The 18,966-nt window shown below is 35.1% G+C and overlaps 1 protein-coding gene across 2 annotated transcripts in view; it reads left to right on the top strand.

The window, feature by feature from the left end:
• The window catches only part of rogdi (rogdi atypical leucine zipper), a 171,365-nt gene extending 154,745 nt beyond the window's left edge, over nt 1–16,620 (top strand). For both annotated transcript variants that reach the window (XM_090410250.1, XM_090410251.1), the window contains exons 9-10: nt 8,153–8,236; nt 15,588–16,620. In XM_090410250.1, coding sequence (XP_090266376.1) covers nt 8,153–8,236; nt 15,588–15,629 — 126 coding nt within the window. In that variant the 3' untranslated portion in view covers nt 15,630–16,620. The remainder of the gene's footprint in view (nt 1–8,152; nt 8,237–15,587) is intronic.
• The last annotated feature ends 2,346 nt before the right edge of the window (nt 16,621–18,966 follow it).

Here is an 18,966-nt window from a genome sequence, read left to right as displayed (position 1 = left end):
GCACTCACATGGAACTTGATATACACCAGGCAGCGACATATTTCGGTTTTTATCTTTAGAAGATGGGAAATAGGTGAATATTTTATTAATAGGATATAAGTGGCTGTTAAATCATATTTCTTCAGAAATCTTGAAATGGTTCTGAAATTATGGAAAAATATGGAATTGGAACTCGGCGTATTGATTCTTTGTTGTTCTGGATTGGATTTGTAGGAATCGAACAGCTATTGTGTAGTCTTTTCGAAAGCCATTTAATTTCATGTAGTGTTTGATAGTGGAAAGTTCTTTCTGTAATTCTTGGGAAGTTGTGCAATTAGTTCTAGCTCGTCAAATTAAACATTTTATGATTCTTATTTTTTGCTTAGTCTGTTAATTTCAGACTGAAATATTTGGCAAATATTAAAATATTATTCTTGTGCTAGCATGTTGATAATTTTTAATTTCATGTCACAAGTGTCTCTCAAGAATAGAATTCTGTTCCTACATGGGGAAGGCTTTACCAAAAAAACCGGTAAGCTAGTAAACTATCTGTAATACAAGGTAAGTTACGAGTGAGGATCATTTTTCTAAAAAAATGCCACGACAATCAGATTATTCCTAACTTCGCAAAGATAAAAGAAACCATTAAATCTCCTGGAGCTCATAATATCCACAGGAACACCAGCTTAGCTTTAATCCATAATCAACTCACAGCAGCTAAACATGATCTTGCTATTAACATTTGTCAAATTGCTAATCTCTGAACTTTTATCTCTGCAATCTTAGACCCACAACTTTCTGACATAGTTCTTAATGTGGCTAAATACTCTATACAATGTTCATTTAAAAAACAGAATCAACATCTAAATCGCAAATTCAATGTCCTTGTTTCTAGACAAATCAAGACTTTCCATGTTCCAGATAATTGGGTCGTGAATTTGTCCGGTCGTCCTTTAACGAGTAGTGAAATACTTATTCTCTCAAAAGAACAGGATTTTGCTATAATCCCTAAAAAGATTCCTTATTTAGATTTCTTGCTTAACATCGAACGAAACCTAAGTCATCTCTCCAGTGAAAAGGCTAATTCTCTCTGCCTAGAAGTTGTTTACACGCTACTTAAATCCAAGGTTCCTCCTTCCAACATATCTACTTCTAAAAAGAAAGCACTACATTCCTTAAGAAGCAACAGTCCCCTTGTTATCACTAAAGCAGACAAGGGAAAAGTGACAGTAATTATGGATTCTTCAAATTACAGAAGAAAAATTTCTCTTTTACTGAAGAAATTAAACTCTGAAGAAATTAATTTTCCTTCTAGATGAGGTTATAAGTTTAGATGCTGACACTATAGAATGGTTAAAAACATTTTGCAAGACCTCCTAGGTTTTATGGTCTACCAATAATTCACAAGACAGACATTCCTCTCAGTTGACCGTATTGATTTACCTTCTTACTGCATAGCCAAATATTTAGTGAACTTATTGAAATCACATATAGACAAATCACACTCTTTTTTGAAAAACTCTCTTGATTTCTTAAACAAATTAAAAAATATCTCCTTACAACCTACTGATCTTATGGTGAGCTTCGATGTAGAATCTCTATTCACGAATGATCCTCTCAAAGAGACTTTACATTTACTTGCTGACATCTTCTCACATAAAATTATTTGAATTCATGATGTACTCTGGATATTTCTTGTGTCAAAACAAATTCTACAGCTAAGTAGAAGGAACGGCCATGGGAAGCCAACTTTCACTTGCTATAGCCAACTTTTATTTGAAGCATCTAGAAGACATCCTTTTTTCATCTATATACCCTCAACTATCTTTTTGGATTAGATATATAGATGACATTTTTTCAGTGTGGCCTCACAACAGCGATTCCTTACCTGCCAAAATCAATTCTTTTCATCCTCGTATCAAGTTTACCATGGAGATTGAAAAAGACAACAAGTTATCCTTTTTTAGACATCCTTCTCATCCGCTCACCTTCAGGTATTCTGACAACAACAGTTTACAGAAAACCCACTTTTACTGGATGTTACATTCTCAAACAATCTGCTCACCATCCTTATCAAAAAACAGGAATCATAAAATGTTTAATTCGACGAGCTAGAACTAATTGCACAACTTCCCAAGAATTACAGAAAGAACTTTCCACTATCAAACACTACATGAAATTAAATGGCTTCTCCGAAAAGACTACACAACAGCTGTTCGATTCCTACAATCCAATCCAGAACAACAAAGAATCAATACAAATACAATTTTATTAATACAGGACAGTTTACAATAAAACTTATGTTATATTATGCTATTCTGACCACCTGCATTACCACATCTGCAGTTTCATCCTGGACAGCAAGTTAGAACAAAGAGCAAACGTGAAATTCTGCATGAAACTGGGCAAATCTGCCACAGAGATGTTTGACATGATTCGGCAAGTTTACGGCGATGCTGAAATGAGTCGTTCGAGGTGTTTTGAGTGGCACACGTGCTTCAAGAGCGGAAGAACGTCACTGGAAGACGATGAGCAATCAGAAAGACCTTCAACGAGCTCAACCCCAAAAATGTCGAAACCATTTGGCAACTTGTGTATGAGGATTGTTGGAGAATACTCCACAACATTGCTGCCATTGTCGGTGTGTCACACAGAACAGTCCAGGCAATCCTTACATGTGATTTGAACATGTGCCGTGTTGCTGCCAAGTTTGTCCCGAGGCTGCTGACCCAGGAGCAGAAGGAACACCGCATCGGAGTCTGCCAAGATGCACACAGGACGACGTCTTTTGGCACACTGACTTATGAAGGTAGGTGCTCCCTGTGACTGCAGCCTTGTACTGCCATCTGTTGTCGTGTTACAAACTTAGTCTTGAAATTTATTGATACCACCTCGTAGGTGGATATTTTATTAATAGGATATAAGTGGCTGTTAAATCATATTTCTTCAGAATTCTTGAAATTGGTTCTGAAATTCCAGAAATATATGGAATTGGAACTTGATGTATTGATTCTTTAAATTATACATATTTGGTTGTTTTATAATAGAAATACAATTTTATTAATACAGACCAGTTTACAATAAAACTTATATTAAAACCTACCAGTTTCGCCAGCAAACTGTCTGGGCTTTTTCAAGGCGTTTATGGAGATATTAAAACTAGTAAATGCAAATTAAAAGGAACATAAAAAACATTGTAAACCAACTAGTAGCTAAGGTTACACATTCGCGTGACAGAGAAGACTTATTGTTCTTATTCATTATCACGCATACGTGTTTGTTGTAAACGTGTAATGTGATTACTGGCTAGCTGTAGTTCAGATTGATTGAGAGAGAGGATCAGGTTTTTCCACAAACGTTTAGAATTACACCCTGATTTCTGTTGAGGTTTCCGCCCGTTATTGACACTATTGTGGCTTCCTTAAATAAACGATGCCTGTAGTCATCATTGAGATATGGCATGGAGCTGTTTTGCCAATCTATTGTGTGGTTAGGCATACAGAAATGATGTGCTAAGCTGGAAGAGATGCTTCTGTTGGTGTTTACATCACCAACATGTTCTTTTTGTCTAATTTCTAAACTTTGTGAAGTTTGTCCGAAGTAGGCAAGACCACAGGGACAGGGAATGCAATATACTCCTGGGTATTTGTAGAACAGCACTTTATCTTTTTGGGGATCCTAAAACTTGTCTGATGTTGGTGGTTGGTTTGAAGACCACGCTGATGTTGTGGGCTCTTAGTATTCTTGCTATTTGATAAGAAATTGACTTGATGAAAGGTATCACTACAGTAGAAATGTGCTGACAGTGGGATTCTTGTTGTCTGGGGTTGTCATTGTATAGATATTTTTTGATGATGTTTTGAGGATATCCATTTTGTGATAATGTGTTGGCTATTAGTAAGAGTTCAGTCTGTGTATCCTCCTCTTCTGATATAAATGTTTTGGCTCTATGTTTCAACATGTGGATAATGCTCAGTTTGTGTGTCTTGTGATGGTTTGAAGTATAATGAAGATATCTTCCAGTATTTGTGGGCTTTCTGTAAATGGATAATTTGACACTGTTAGGTTGTTTTTTTATCAAGAGATCTAAAAGATGCAGTTGGTTGTTGTGGAAAACAACAACCAACTGCATTTTTTCTGTGATTCGCTCTGGAGATCCAGAGCGAATCGCAGAAGGTGCTTGACATGCTTTGAAAAAAAGACTTCCAGGACATATTCCAGAAGTGGCAGGAATGCTGGAAGTGCTGTATTGCTTTGCAAGGGAACTATTTTGAAGGTGATAGTGTGTAAACGTAGATAAATAATTTCTCGTAAACAGAACTAGTCTCGAAACCTTTTGATACCACCTCGTATTTCCCCTCTTCTAAAGATAAAAGCTGAACTATGTTGCTAACTGGTGTATATCAAGTTCCATGTACTGCAGTCTGTCATACTTTGGACAAACCGGACACTCTATAGAAAAAATAATACAAGAACATCATCATCATCATCAAATTCCTGCCATGTACCCTCAAGAGGTGTACAGGATATGATAGTACTACATGAAAAAATTACATCATTACTAACTTCCTATCTACAATTTTCCTCCAAATCAGTCTATTACTTGTCAAGACTCCAACATTATCAGATCTTATATTTCTATCCTTGTCTCACATCAGATTTAACATTAAACCATCTTCCTGTACTTCCTTCAATTCTAACTGTTGACTTACATCTCAAATAAAGACTAAGTATTGCTTGATAGAATGCCCCATTGAGACCATATAACTGTAGTGTATTGAATAGATTCTCTCTTGGCACATTGTCATATGCCTTTTCCAAATCGACAAAACTTAAATACAGATCTTTGTTATATTCCCATGCTTTCTCGACTATTTGTCGTAAAGTGAAGATCTGATCCTAACAGCCTCTATTTGGCCTGAATCCAGTTTGTTCTTCACCCAGCTTTTCTTCCACAATTCTTCTCAATCGTTTCTCAAGTATACTTGCATAGATCTTGCTAGGAACGCTCAGTAAGGAAATACTTCTGTAATTCTCACATTCAGTTTTATTTCCCTTTTTATATATGGGTATTATGAGAGCTCTACTCCAATCATCGGGAATTCGTCCAGAATTTCTGAACTATGCAGTGCAGCCACTATAAGACATTTATACCACCATACTTCAGCATTTCTGGTCGAATATCATCCACTCCTGCTGCCTTTCCACATTTTAAGCCTTTGATGGCTTTTTCTACTTCAAGTATGGATATGTATTCTTGACTGCATGCCTGGTCAGTGTTTTTTACCACTGTGCTGTCATCACTGCTTGTTTCATTTAGCAGTTTTTCAAAGTAATTATGCCATACTTCAAGGATATCTTTTTCTTCCATTTTCATGTCACCTTTATCATCTCTAACTCCTTTTACAGCACTCTTTCCTCCATTCCTAAGCTTCTTCAACAACCTCCAGAATATTTTGCCACCTTCTTGATATTTATTTTCTATATTCTTGCCAAAGTCCTCCCATGACTTTTGTTTAGCTAGTTTTACACAATGTGCAGCATTCTTGCATTTGTCTCTGTATTCTCTAAGAGCACAAGTTGACTTGTTTGCTAGGAACGTTTGATATGCTTTCTTCTTTTCCTTCACTGCCTCTTTAACTTCCTGTGTCCACCATGGAGTTCTGATTTTTCTATCCTTGCAGACAACTTCACCACATGCCTCTCTAGCTGAATCAATCAGGACTTTCTTCAAGGCTTGCCACTGAATCTCTAAGGTTTGATTCCTGTTCTCAAACTCTTTCATTTTTTCTTCAATAATCTTTGTTTATTTTAGTCTACAGTTCACATCTGAGAGCTGCCCAACTTTTATTCGCTTTAAAACTTTCTTACATGTTATTCTTTTCAATATGAAATTCAATTTTATCCTGCTCAAGACTAACTAGTGATCACTTCCGATTTCAAATCCTCTGTACACTCTAGTGTCCTGCACTAGGGGGAAAACATCACTATCAACAATAACATTGTCAATGAGACTTTTCTTATTCCTTGCCTCTTCTCTCCATGTGAATTTGTGCACATTTTTATGTTGGAACATGGTGTTAGTAATAACCAGTCCATGTCCTGAGCAGAAATCCAACAAATATTTGCCATTATTATTAGCTTTGCTCTTTTCTCCAAATTTTCCCAAAATATTTTTGTATGTCTTACAATCATTTCCTATTCTGCTATTTAGATCCCCAACAAGGACCAACTTTTCCTTTTTCATTGTGTCAGTTGCTTTTTCTAAAGCATCAAAAAATTCCTCCACTTCTACCTTAGTAGAACCTTCTGTGGGACCATAGGCATAAATAAGTCTCATTGTCCAGTTCCCCATTCTCATATTTGCCCACATTACTCTACTTGAGACTGCCTGCCATTCAAGAGGATTAGCCTTGAATTTTGTGTTGAATACTATGGCTACTCCTTCTTTTCCTTGATTGTCAATGCCTGAATATAACATTTTGTATTTATTGCTCAAAAAGATCTCACCAGTTTTTGTCTTTTTTGTTTCAGTCACCCCTATTATGTCGATCTGGTACTTATCTAATTCCTCAGCTTGCTCCATTTCTCTGCCATTCAGGCTTCTTATGTTGAATGTACCGATCTTTAACTCTGGTGATGTTGAGTTGGGGTGTGTTTTCAGATTTGTTCCAGTATCTGACTTTTCGCTGTTTGCCGTGGTTGTCACATCACAAAAGGCACCAAGAATTACTGAAATAAAGAGCCAAAAGGTTTCACTTCAGCAATGCAAAATTATTCAAATTAAGTGGACATTGAATCCAACTTTAGTTCAAAGCCAAATAGAGAAACTACAAGAGTTTCAGAGAAACTGCAAGAGTTTCATGCCGAATATAGATAGAAACTATAAAAGATTCGGCTGATCCAAGCGTAAGCAAACCTTTCATCACAGGGGAAACTCGTAGTAAAGGTGGAGTAAGCTTCAATCACTATCCTTAATATTTCCCATAATGTAAAACACATCTCCTAGGAGAATATTATTTCAGTAATTCTTGGCGCCTTTTTTTGATGTGTCACCTTTTTTAGCAACTCGTATGGTAAAGTATAAGTTCTGCATCACTGCAACCTTAGTATTTTTACATCTTGGTCTGGTTCCCACTGACGAGAGACCTCAAAAAAAAGGTTGAAACCGGTGTGCGTAGTGACCCTCCCAATAATGTATAACATCATACATCTCCTAGGAGATTGTTTTACATTATGGGAAATACTAGTGATCAGAGCTTGCTCCCCATTTACTACGAGTTGCCCCTGTCATGAAAGGGTTGCCTATGCTTGGATCCGCCAAAACTTTTATAGTTTCTATCTATATTCGGTATGAAACTCTTGCAGTTTCTCTATTCGACTTTGAAAATAATGTTGGATTCAATATCCACTTAATTTGAATAATTTTGCATCGCTGAAGTGAAGCCTTTTGGCTCTTTATTTCAGTAATTCTTGGTGCCTTTTGTGATGTGACACCTTTTTTAGCAACTCGTATGGCAAAGTATAAGTTCTGCATCACTGCAATCTGAGTATTTTTACATCTGGGTCTTGCTCCCACTGACAAGATCTCAAAAAAGGTCAAAACCAGTCTGAGCAGTAACCCCCCTCCCCCACACCACTTCCCTGTAATATGTATAACATCATACATCTCCTAGGAGATGTGTTTTACATTATGGGAAATACTAAGGAAATTTTGATTGGAGCTTACTCCACCTTTACTACGAGTTGCCCCTGTCATGAAAGGTTTGCTTATGCTTGGATCTGCCGAAACTTTTATAGTTTCTATCTATATTCAGCTTTGAAATAATGTTGGATTCAATATCCACTTAATTTGAATCATATTGGATAGCTAAAAATCAGCTGTGTGAAGATGTCTATCTATTGGAAATGGAATTCAAAACCATTTTCTGTAGGTTGGAAAGTGGAGATGCTTGTGGAGAAGATGAAAGTGGAGAAGCCAAGCAAGCAAGCAGAGCAGTTAGTTTATCTGAGCCCTGCCATTGAATGTTAATTTTTTGATATTTGGTATTTGTTGCTTTATGGGGTGGAATAACATAAAATTCTCAATCTTTTACATATTTTTTATTAAGTGCTTGTAATTTTAAATGTTCTTGCAGTCTCTTTTTTGAAATACCATATTCTTCAATTTCAGGCAGAATCTTCAGTGCCCTGGCTAAATGAAGTTTTATTTTTATTTACAATAGGATTACAACTTTGTCAACAGTTAAAAAATAAGGTAATTTCTTTAGCCTTTCATATTAATATTTTAATAATTTAGTATTTGAGTAATTTGCTTACAATGCTGCTGATACTCCACTATGATAAGATGCTGATGGGTAGAAAATACCTGATTGTATCATCATTACTTACATTGAATAATAATTACTTGCAAATAATTCCTCAAATGTTGTTTATTAATACAAGGCACTGATTTTTATAACCACTTTTGTCCATTTAAAATGGTCTCATCCAGTTTCGAAAGATCTTAAATTAAAACTTTAAGTATGCAGATGCTCCAGAAAACAGCCTTCAATAGTTCAAAAAAGCAGTGCTTAAAAACAAAGCTTTAAAATTATGTAATTTAAAATTATTTAATTGCAATGTAAAGTTATACATGAAAGTTCCTAAATATCTCAATATAATGATATTAGGAACCTTGAAATGCATACTCTTTGGCATGCTTGATGTGTTATCAGTTAGTAATATTAACCCCAGACCCCAATGGATCAGACTTATTGCAGGAAGTACACACTGTTACACAAAATCCATCAAACCATGCTTTAAACTCATTCACTGTATCTGCATTCACCACAGTGTCTGGCAATGCATTCCACTCACCAATCTCTCTCCATGAAAAGAACTTGCTCCTTATGCCTACACCCTCCTTATACAGCTTCCAGGAATGTCCTTTTGTTCTACCCTCTTCTCCCATTCTATGAAAAATTTCTTTCACATTAACCTGGTAACAACCTATTACCAACTTAAATGTCTCAATCATATCTCCTCTCTTCTTCCTATCCACAAGGCTTTGCAAACTGCATTCCCTCAGTCTGCTTTCATATCCAACATCCTAAAGCCATTTACCACCTTAGTCAGTCTTCTCTGGACTTTTTCCAATAGATCTTCATCATCATGAAAACCATGAGACCAAATCTGTGCATGGTAATCTGTATGAGGCCTTATACAATGGAACCAGAACTTCTCTATTTCTCCATAATCTGATGAGATGACTTCACATCTTGTGCAGTGTAACTTCTGGACTTTGGATCCTTGTCCACTACCACTCTAAGGCTTCTTGTCTCCTCAACTTTCTCCAAAATTTCCCCACCAAGTGTATACTTTGCATCCCATTTTTGCTTACCAAATTTCAAGACCTTACACTTTGCAATATTGAACTGACAGTTCCATACTGTTGCCCACTCATACAGTATATTCAAGTCCTCCTATAAGGCCACAACATCTGCTTAATTCCTCATCACTTTCCTGAGTTTTGCATAATCTGCAAACAGTTGTATATCACCAGTTAAATCCATTCCAATATCATTAATGTACAAATTAACAATGAGTCCAAAACAGAACCCTGTGGCACAATACTTCTTCTTTTGGGATATTGCATTTTCATACATAACTTTCTGCTACCTATCTTTGAGCCAATTTCCTATCCATCTCATCAATCTGTCATCTAGTCCCATCTGCTTCAGTTTAGTTACCAACTTGTGGCATGGCAATCTATCAAAAGCCTTTGCAAAATCTTAGTATACCACTGTATATATCATATCATCTCATCTTGTTATTGTACATCACAAGATGAGTGTTATAATATATAATGGCAGCCGGTGAAAATTTAAAGTGGGGGTGCTGGATATACAAAATAAGAAAAATAATTCATTTTTTCCTAATCAGTAACCAATTTATTAATAAGTAAATTTACATATTAAAAAAATTATTTTAAAATATAATCCCTTCTATTTTTGCCACAGAAATAACGTGGGCAAGCATACAATTCATTTGTAGCAAAACTGCTCGTTGAGCAGTGTTGGATTTTATTTTATTTTCACTTGTTACGTGCAGTGACAAGTGCAAATGAGTATCGGTGAGTCTAGCTGCAACTGACCAAACGATAATCCTGACACTGCATTAGATCGCAGTGCATTTGTTTCGTGCAACAATAATTTTTCATGTAATGATAATTGAGAAAATATAATTTTCCTATTTTCGACAGTGACACTCGTCATAATTCAGCCTTGTATCTATAATAAATAAATAATTATATGTTATTTTAACAGAATAAAATAAGATATACCAAAACTATTTCACCCTCACGATGAACACACACCAATAATTAAAGTCTTGTATCTCACAGAAATAATGCTCGCAAGCATACAATTTATCTGCCTCAACAAGCCGTTTCGGATTCACTTGTTACATACAGTGACAAGTGCGAACGAATATTATTATTATTATTATTACCGGTATCTCCATGGAGTCAGTAGACTCATCACGGGAGACCCAAACTAGCAAAACAATATCTGTCATATCTCTTCTTGAATTCATTTACAGACGAAGAGCTCACAACTAAGTCAGGCAATGAATTCCACTCATTCACCACCCTCCAGGCAAAAAACCTTGTTCTGACACCTTTGTTAACCACACTCTTCTTTAATTTCCAGAGATGACCTCTTGTTCTTCCATCACTATCACACAGCTGAAACATTTCCCCTGTATCAATCCTATAAAAACCTTTCAGTAATTTAAATGTTTCTATCATATCCCCTCTTCTTCGCCTATCAACCAATCTCTGCAATCCACAAGCTCTCAATCTATCAATGTAGGGAGCATTTTTTATATCACTCACCAACTTGGTCACTCTTCTCTGAACCCTCTCCACAGCCTCCTCATCTCCAAGGAATCCATGTGACCAGACCTGAGCACAGTAATCCAAATGTGGAAGTATCAATGCCTTATAAAGGGGAATAATAACCTCTTTATCTCTGGATGTCAGTGTGTTCCTCAACAACCAAAAAAATATCAGCAAGTTTAGCCACAACTGACCAAATGTGATAATTCTGACACTGTGTCAGATCACAGTGCATTTGTTTCATAATCTAAAGTGTTAATTGAACAATTCCAATTATTAACTATTCAGTCAATGTCAAAACATAAGCTTTAACTTTCAACATGTTGTATTGCATTTATATAATGTTGTAGGCATTTTTATTATTTATAAACACAAACAAAATTTAATTTTTTAGATTTTTCCTTGGGTGTGCTGCAGTATTGCACTGCTTATGTACAAGCTGCCACTGGTACATAAGCAAGTTGGTAAAACACAACCTCCCATGCTGCTTGTCAAAGCCCATTGCTGACAAGCACAAAGAATACCACTGTTATCAACCTACTTTTGTATCTTATCTCTCACTAACCTCTCCAATACCTTAACTACAACTTCAGATATACAGATAGACATATAATTTGTAGCCTTAACCTTATCACAACTTCGTGAAGTGGAGCAATTTTACTTTCCTTCCACTCCTTTGTGACTTTTGCTGTTGCAAGACTCTTGTTAAACAGGTAGGCCAAGGCTGATACTAACTCCTTGAAAATTTCCATAAGACACTTGGTGACATCATCAAGTTTATCAGAGAGATGGGGGCATACCTAGTAGGCTGAAGATTTGCACTGCTAATGATATTAGCCCTACAAAATTAATTGTGTTATCACTTGGATAAAATCTAGAATTTGTTGAGACCATGGATATAGGGAAAGCTCACCTGAGCCTTTTGCTTTAAGTCATAAGCGAAAACTTTATACCATTATTACTCAACACTCTTTATTTGCTCCCTCACTCTCACGACATCTCGTTTCTTCTAGATTTCTTGTGCTTTCATTCTGTTGACTCCCAGTTACCAAAGACTCTCCCATACTTAATCCTGTTCAAGTTACTTCAGCTTATATCAGAGTAAGACCACTACATGTATATAAAAAAACAGTATAAAATTGAAAGTAAGCATACAATATGATGACCATCGCTGAAAAATGTTAGGTTCTATAAAAGAACTTTATTATTAAAATTGTACAGGCACTTCCATGGAGTCTGACTCATCACAGAGACCCAAACTATCCACACAATCTATCATGCCTCTCCTTGAACGCATTAACACAGTGAAGGAAATAATGTAACATTCATGAAATGCATCATAGACACGCATACACACCTCCCCATTGAAGGGTATAGCAATAAAATGGTTCTACAGATCAGCTGCTAGGTAATACCATGACTGAAGCTGATAGTAATGAATATGTTTCCTGAACAGATAAATGAATAAACCTGCTGCCACTTCCTCTGCCAGATTATGTCTGGAGGCAGTAGTATTGTGGTATTGTATTGTGGGGGGCTGGACTGTTTTGAGCCTGCCTATGAGCAGTGGGCAGGAGACTGGGTTTTCTCTCTTTGTGGGAAGTATGTAAGTTTTTTCATTTCCCATTCCATGCCTGCCACTCTTTATTTAAATTTTCTTTTACTTCAGCATTTAAGGATAATGTAACCAAATACAATATACAATTTTACTGCAGATAACAAAAAAAAACTCTTACAAACAGTCCCCTCCCTTTCCCCCCAAAAAAGTAACAAAAAAAAAAAAACTAGCAAAAATCCATTCAAAAACAGTATTTAAATTAATAGTTTCCATATTTACTTCACCAATATTTTTGGACTTTAATAGTAATATACATGATGTGCACCACCAATTGTCATCCTAACCAGACCTGTAATTCCTAATGGAATTACAGATCTGGGTTTTTCAAGACCTGAGCTGTCTAGATTACAGTTTAACAAAGGTTGGCAAGTGTGTATTTCTGAAAACTGACATCTCATGTTTTTTAATATTGAATCCATACATGAGAGGTAGAAGAACCTGTAGCACATCAATGCTATGTGTGGGGTGCAGGTGATGTTGGAATAGAAGTTTATGGCTATTTTTCTTGAATATGATAGGCATGTGAATGAATGAAATGAGCTGTCGCAAAGAATTTTGATTTATCTTGAAGGATGTTTCCTTCCTGATAAATCTTGATTTATCTTGGTAATATAGACACTTTGTTCAAGTTTTCTTCACTTTATATTCATCCAGGTGTTCTTGGTCTTTGTCCTTTGACATTACAAGTGCCATATGGAATAACCTCTGTCACCCTTACTCCTGCTTTCCATGGTGGAATTTAATTTTTTGTTCTCCTAATCTCAGACTGAATAACAAAAAATCATTCTTTTTCCCATTTCTGACCACTCTTCAGCCTTGATTCTCCAATGTTTATGTCAAGGGAGTTAACAAAACAAAACTGCAATTGAGACTAAAACTCCAACTTTGGAGTGCCTTGTAGCTTAGTTTATATTAACAAAGACCTTGGTTTGAATCCTGTCTATGATGCAAAGAACTTTTATGGAGGTGGAGGGTTTCCCTCCTTGGAAACTCAAATTGTTCATCCCATAAAGTAGGAAAACTGGTCAGAAGAACACACACAGTTCACTTTGAACATAATGTAAATAGGATTAACAGCCCTTTCATAATAAGCAGTAATCCGATTTATAAGATGAGATGGAACTTCAGCTTAGCACTCAACCTTCTTGCAGCTTGCAATGTTGCGAAACAAAAAAAAAATAAAAAAATAAAAATAAATAAATCTAATAAGATTAATTTCTGATAAAAAAAAACAAAAAAACTTGCTGTCTTTTCAAATGGCAATCAAGCTTTCTGGTCCCTCACCAAGATCGCAATATAACCTTCATCTAGTTTGATCATCAAAGATAAAATATCTTCTAACTTTACCATGAGGAGGTAGAGGAGGCATGCTCACTGCATGCCTCCTCTAGTCTTTCAAATTAAAAAAATAATAATAATAAAAGATGAAGCTGATTAGCTTAGATTCGAACAGTGTTTGGTTCTGATGGTATCCTATTTTGCAGAAAACTTGTGCTCCAGAATTAAAACTTATTCTTTATCACTTTTTTTTTCAATTTTTCATACTCAGTTTTTCATAAAATTTTTCAATTTTTCATCTACCCTACATCATGGAAAAAGGCTATATTCAGTCCATTCAAAAAAAAAAAAGAGGGGGAGGGGAGTCATAAGTCATCCAACAAATAAATTGCTGCCCAGTTGCTTTTACTTTAGCTCTCTCAAATAGAGAATATTGCTGGCATCCAAATTCTTGACCATCTTCAGGCTCATTAACTAATTACACAACTCTCAATTCATTCACAGCTAATCTCCTGGCATCACCATTAACTATGAACACAAGCTACCGAAGGCTTACATATCACTGTTGACATTTTTATGGCATGTAGGTCTACTCAGCAAACTTATTATCTTATGGTTTGCCTTCTACTTTTTGTAGTTATCACCAGCTTCCTCTTTGGTCATTAGCTTTGCGTCATGGTTGATGACTTTCTCTATTCAGATTTTTCCATCAGGGTTGGAGTATCCCAAGGTTCTATACTTTCATCCACTCTCTTCCTCCTGTACATAAATGACTTTTTCTCACTGAAGTCACATCCTCGTCATTACTGATGACAATACACTCCATTCCTCTTCTTCATTTAACCAACCTTGTGCACAATCATTAAATACCTCAAGGTGGAACCATGACCATTGCTTTAAACTCTGATCTTCTAGTTATTCTTAAGTTAGACAAGGATAATCTTGTGATATTCAGTATTATTAAAACATAGAAAGATGGTTATCCTGTCTTATCTCCTATAAAAAAAAAATCACACTTCACTCCCGTTGATAATCAGCCCTTGGAGTACACCCTGTTTTTTCCTTGCATAAATATATCTCAGCCATAGCTTCTTCAGCTTTCAAAACTCTGTATGCACTTTTCCACTCATTACACTATATTTTTCTCTTGTATGACAGTTAACAGTCTCTAAATCCTAAATCTTCCCAATCTCAGACTGCCTGTTCATTTTGAACAGGCAGATTTTTCAAAACCTTGATGTATGCCATTCAGAAGAGTGAAGTCCTATTAATTAACAGTTCTTCTTTCTCATATTTTTTATATTGCAAGTTTTGAGCAATAAGCATTGCAAAAAAAAAAAAAAATTTGATCTAATGCACTGCCTTTCTTGTTTTTTGTGTGCTAATGGATGCTTTTAGCTTGTAAGTCACTAATGTTACAAGCCTACCACTGGAAAAAAAATCTGAGTTTCAAACGTTGTTGTAGCATAGTCTTTAAAAAATGAATTAACCATAGATGGCTATACTTTGGCATGTATTAGTTCAGCCTTATGACTATGCAAGTTGCAGAACTAATATCTCAATTTTTTAAAGTAAAAGTTGGATATATCTAGAGAAGATTGTAGAATCTCAAGTGAAATATATTATGGTATTTATTCTAGCATGAGGTATTTGCCCTAATAGAAATATGTTGTTATACTGTAGAGAAGGATTTCCACAGTTTTTGTTTTCATGCTGACTTGCTGAGGATATTTATTATTTTTTTGTCTTGTGTTTAGCATTATAGAATATAATATCCGAAAAATGAAAAATTTTAAGTTATTAATAGTACTTTCCTTTTTTATATATTACCAGGTTGAAGTATTTAATCAATACAAGGAGCTGAATCTAGTGTGATTTGTAATTTATGACCACACCTGAATCTTGCACTACCAACAGATAAGAATTTAGTATCACCAGACTGTTAGCAGTTGTGTAGAGGGGGGATCCACCTGGAAAAGGATGGTGCCCTATGTCACATATTTGCTGCTTAAAAATGCTTCCGGTCCTTAAAAGGCAGCAAGTTGCAAGTGACTTGCTGTTGTTTTTTTGTAGACTAGAAACATCGTTGCACTATTAAGATGAAACGTGTGTATTCCTCATGGATAGAGAGATTGTGAAACAAACATTTTTGTAATGTTTCAGTATTATATACTTAGGTAATGCATTGCATGTGGTTGCTGTAGTAGGTAATATTGTTAGGTTGTAAGGATTATATCATTACTAACATTTTGATAAGTAAGTAATCTTCATAGGTACCAAATGTTTTATTTGTGTAGTTATGGACATCAGTTTGATGCATGTTCAGATGTTGATAGTTGCATGGGAAGGGTGGAAAGCCTTAGCTCAGGACTTTTATATGTATATAATAAATAAATGATTGTATATTTTTAAACTGTTTTAAAGTAGTTTTTGAACATAATGATTCTGATGGAATTATCACTAACCCATTTGAATTGGGCATGATGTATGGAATTATATTAAGGAATGAACAAAAATGTGCTTTATTTTTCAAAATTTGATTATTATTTTTTTTTATAGTCATTACTAATATTTTTTTCCATTTATGGTCAGTTTAAAGAAATATAATTCTTAATTAAAAGCTTAAACCTAGTTCATTCTTATTTGTGATATATACATGGCATTATTCATTTTTTTACCATTAAGAATAAATGGCAGTTGTTAAATTGGTTAATTATAATTTAATCAATGTTAGTGAAAGATTTCTTAGAGGTAATTAATTAGGGAGTAGAGCACTTCCTTGTGGGTAGTCCATGTTATTACTTCTGAGCCATTTGTTGTAGCATTGACAATCTAGTCATTTTAATAAACATTAGAGTTCAATATTTATTTTTTTATATAATTCATTATGTCTGCTTATTTTTAATACATAGTATTCCTTCCTTTTTTTATATACATGAGTGCAGTTACACCACTGTTTCAGTTTTTCAGTAATAAGAATGGTACCACTCACATTATATTCAGCTGAAAAAAAAATTTTTTTTTTTTCACACATAGCAAATTTTGCTTAAAGATGTATTTTCCATTTTCTCTCTGATAAGGTTTCATGAAGATTTAGCTTACAATAATTATCAGATGTTATTACAAAACAAACTCACTCATTATTTCAGAAACATTTACCAGTAGGCATGTCAACTTAACAGTGCTTTATTATTTTTCTTTGTTCATTTATAAATGCACATAAGCTGCAATCATGGCAACTATTATATCTGTTATAAATTAAATCCTTGCCTGTATGGTTTGTGCTTTACTACAGTAAATATATTTTGACTGCACAGTTTTTCATACTTATTAAGGCTCGTGGAAGTGGGATCCCCCCCCCCCCACTGTTCCTGAAGGAGATACTGTTATTGATATGCAAAGATTTGATAACTTAATTTTTTTGCATAATAATTGTAAAAAATCAGTCTTAATATACGCTATTAAAATTTGGTAATTCAGAGGTGATTAATTGTGGAAATATCAGTAAGTTCTGAAAGATTAAATGTTATTGATAGTTGCAGAAACGTCATACGAATTTTATAAATAAGGAAATAGAGTTTGGTTTGTTATTTTACATTAGTTACCATATACAAATAGCTGTGAGCTGATAATTTATCGGAAAACAAATGACTGAATAATTATTTTCTTTTTTAAAAATTGTTTTCTCAAAAAATACAATCTTTTCTGACTAAGTTGACAGTATAAAGATAGAAATCTTTGGTTCTGTATAGAGGCATCCATAGCTACATGAATTTATTTATTACCTCAGAATTAGAATTATTTAAACTCATGGTCTTGACTTTTCAAACTTATACTGTCAGATAATGTGTTGGGTGAATCAATTGTTATTGATGCTTGCTTGTATTCAAAATTATGTGTAGTTTTATTTTTACATACAGTTTGCAGTGTGAATTTTGCAGCCAGCAGACGTTAATCTAGTAGCTTCTCTATAAAATTGCTAACACATTCAGGAAGTGGTATCTTTTGAATTATTGATTTAATTACAGTTTCAACTGTAGAGTCATCAACAGTGTAATAGAAAATTTTTTGCTTTGCTTTGCTTTTTTTCCTGGTTTAAAAGTATGTTCATGCTTTAACGATATTATTATTATTATTATTCAGGCCTCCATGGAGTCGAAAGACTCATCGTTGGAGGTCCTTCCTAAGAACATAAAGTCTGTCGAGACTCATCGAGGGGAGGTCCCCCTAAGAAACACAAAGTCTATCATACCACTCCTTAAACTCATTGACCGTTCTTGCTCTCACCACTCCATCAGGCAATGCACTCCATGGTTAAACCATCCTCCATGCAAAGAAACCACTCCTCACCCTCTTGCTCACAGTTTCCTTTCGTAACTTCCAGGGATGGCCTCTTGTCATCACTCCTTCCCTCTGTTCAACCAAGTGAAAGAACTCCCCAGTGTCAACCCTGTAACCACCTCTCAACAGTTTAAAAGTTTCAATCATATCACCTCTCCTTCTTCTATCCACCAAACTCTGCAGTCCACATTCCCTCAGCCGATCCTTGTACAGTCCTGAAACCATCTTTGTCATCCATCTTTGTATCCTTTCCACAGTTAATTTATCCCCTTCAAATCCTGGAGACCAAATCTGAGAACAATAGTCCAAGTGTGGTCTGATCAGGGACTTATACAACGGAATGATAACCCTCTTATCTTTGCAGGTCAGTGTCCTTCTCATAATTGCACAATCCTCTGTGTTACCTTCACCACCTTTGCAATATGTCCCCTAAACTTCAGGTTTCTATCAACCATCAACCCCAGATCTCTTGTCTTCCCTACTTCCTCCAGCATAACTCCTCCCATAGAGTATGCTGCATCCCATTGATGTTTCCCAAACCTCAAGACCTTGCATTTTGCTGCATTAAACTGACACCCCCATTCATTTGCCCATCTATCTAGTTTATTTATTTATATTATAATACATATAAATAAATAAGGAAAGGAAAGGTTTCAGTATTAATGAATGTCAATCCAAAGGGTATTGACAAATTGTCTCAACAAATATGGATTCTTATATTTTCTTTATATTTTATAATTTGCTTTTGGAATAGAGTACTGTCCATAAAAGTAAAGTGAATGTGGGTAGGTATGTTGAAAACAAATAAACAAAAAGGACTTGTATATTCAGGATATATGGTTAAGTGGAGACATTTGAGCATAGATATATA

Source organism: Typopeltis vanoorti, chromosome 20 (assembly GCF_054136105.1).
Source record: "Typopeltis vanoorti isolate ZY-2024b chromosome 20, IOZ_Tvanoo_1.0, whole genome shotgun sequence".
Classification (NCBI taxonomy): Eukaryota; Metazoa; Arthropoda; class Arachnida; order Uropygi; family Thelyphonidae; genus Typopeltis; species Typopeltis vanoorti.
The sequence above is the reverse complement of the archived record's forward strand: the minus strand, read 5'-3'. Positions and strand labels throughout refer to the sequence as shown.